The sequence below is a fragment of the Hipposideros armiger genome, unplaced genomic scaffold (genome assembly GCF_001890085.2).
Source record: "Hipposideros armiger isolate ML-2016 unplaced genomic scaffold, ASM189008v1 scaffold_621, whole genome shotgun sequence".
Lineage (NCBI taxonomy): Eukaryota > Metazoa > Chordata > Mammalia > Chiroptera > Hipposideridae > Hipposideros > Hipposideros armiger.
Window position 1 is genome coordinate 790179 of NW_017731971.1, and position 2469 is coordinate 792647.

The window sequence follows — 2469 nt, forward strand, 5'->3', positions numbered from 1 at the left end:
GTCGTGCCACTCGGTCGGCCCCTGCTCAAAAATTTTTGATGCCTACTGAATGCCTGTGTGCCTATAAAATAAAACTGAACGTCTTGGGACGTGGGAGGCATTGAAGGCCCTCCAGGGCTCACCTCTACCTGCTGTTCTCACCTCAGCTGTGCTAGGAATATCTCAGCATCTTGTACTTGAGCCATCCCAGCCCTCACCACACACACACAGCTCTCTCAGTGCCTCTGTTCACCCAGAACCTTCGGCCTGATACGCCCTCCCTCCTCCCACCCTACTCCCCACCCCTGTCTCCTCTGCCTATCAGATCTTTCAAAGCTCTGTTCTCAGTGAGGCCTCATCTAAAATCCCATGAAGAATTAATGACTCATTCCTGAACTTGCATAATTAGTATTTATTTCATTATGGTTGGTATTATTAGTTGTTTATATGTCCGTCACTAATCTATAACGTTCTTGAAGTCAAGGCCATGTCTTACTAACTTGTTTCATGCTCCTAGCCTTACATGCACTGCTTACCACATGGCAATGAGGATTTAGGCACGAAAAAATAAATAATTTTTTGCACAGAATGAAATTAAATAGTGCCTGACACATGGTTAGCATCCAATAAATGTGAACCTTTTCTAACGGTAAGAATAATAATAAACATTTTGTGAAAAAATGGTAAAACCGGTTGTGTTGATTTATTATTAGCCAGCTAAATTCTTTTAGAATTAATACTACCATTATAAAGCGTTTCAAATTTCCTCTTTTGTTAACAGCAAAAGTTTAGGTTCTAAAACTTCAGAGGGCCATAAGATATTTTCTAAAACTTCAGAGGGCCATAAGATATTTTCCAGACCCAAGTTTATGTGTCACTTAATCTGGTCCCCCTAAAATGGAATTAAATATTGAAGTCTCTGTATAGCCATTTAATCCCTGATATTTAGTGCAGTTCTTAGTACAGAGTAAGCACTTAATAAATGTTGAAGAAATGAACAAATAAGTGAATTAAGATGCATTGTTTGTGACGGTCTCCCCAAACTATGAGCACATCAAATATAAGGAACGTGTTTTATGCACCTTTTGGTCTCCATCACCTCACACAGTATCCAACACAAAATGAGTGGTTACTAAATAGCTATTTATTAAGTTATAGACAAGAGATAAATACTCGGTTCACTTTAAAAATGCAAAGAAGGAAAAAGAAAACACATTTCTGGTATCATGTTAACTTGTCCCAACAATTAATGAATAGATTTATGAATCGGGGTATAAAACATAGAAACGTCTCCCTTGGGAGATAGAAGACATGACCTTGGAGACTGAGATGTCAAGTCACCTTACACCCCAGAGTGTTCACAGAGAATCTAGCCTATCTGAAGACCTCTGGCCTCTAACTACTTACCCAGCATCAGCCCTAGGACAACAGTCAGGGCCGGCTGTGGTCACATCTCTTAGCCTAAGAATGCATGCCTGTTAGGGAAATTCCTCCTGTGGCCACAGTGAAAAACGAAGGCCTTGGGTAGGAAAAAGGAAAGCAGTCGGAGTGTCCCTCGAAGCACAAACGGGGAGACTGAATGGACAATCTCTGTATCACTCCCTCTGCTTCAAGAAAGGCAGACCAACTTCCTTCCGAAGTCCATCAGGACGTCGCACCGTTGTGGAAGGAATGGAAGGGCAGGGCGGGGTCGGCTGGCTGCAGTCACATCTTCGGGAAGCTGGCCAGGTTGGCAATGCCACAGGCGTTGTTCTTATTCCGAGCCATGAGGATATAGCCTTTGTTTCCCCAGCTTTCTCCCCAGCTGTAGGAACAATCAAGACACATACTTAGTACCCTCAGGGATTTATGCATGGAAACACTGAGTATCATGCTAGGAACTGATGGTGCACAAAAGTGCGTAAGACAGTTTTTGACCTTTAAAGAGTTCAAAGTCAAGAGATAGAGAGAAGGCCTAATGCTATAGGTCTCAAAGGTAGGAGAGATTGCTTTGAATCAAAAGGATCAAAAAAGCCTGACCGTACAAGGTGGCATTTGAGCTGAGCCCAAAGGCTGGACAGAATCTGGACCTGTGGAAAGGGGATGCCAGTGGAGGCATGTGAAGTGAGTAACAGACAGGAAAGCCTGGGACGTGTGTTAAGATCACATGGCTGAAAACTCAGGTGCCCGACGGGGTGTAGTGAGAGCTGTGCCTGGAAAGGTAGATGGAGACCAGCTGGACTTATTTTTACGGCCAGGCTAATGAGTTTTACCCTGTGGCCCATCGTAGCGGAGGAGACACTGAAGGTTTCTGACTGGGAGAGTGATGTGATCTGATTTGTGTTTTGGGACGAACCGTCTTGAAAACATGAGCCTAGAGTATGAAAAAGAGGCAAGAGAGGCTGAAGCTGGTGATCAGAGGAGTAAAACCCATAGGAGAGATGAATGAAGCTAAGAGAATGGATGTGATTGCTAAGGAAACAAGTAGAGAAAATGGAAGATTAGGAGGGA

General features: G+C 43.4%; 1 protein-coding gene across 1 annotated transcript in view; it reads right to left on the minus strand.

Moving 5' to 3' along the window:
• Positions 1–1101: 1101 nt before the first annotated feature.
• CTSK (cathepsin K) overlaps positions 1102–2469 on the minus strand; it is a 9886-nt gene continuing 8518 nt past the window's right edge. Inside the window, exon 8 of the mRNA XM_019625322.1 lies at positions 1102–1783. Coding sequence (XP_019480867.1) covers positions 1684–1783 — 100 coding nt within the window. The 3' untranslated portion in view covers positions 1102–1683. The remainder of the gene's footprint in view (positions 1784–2469) is intronic.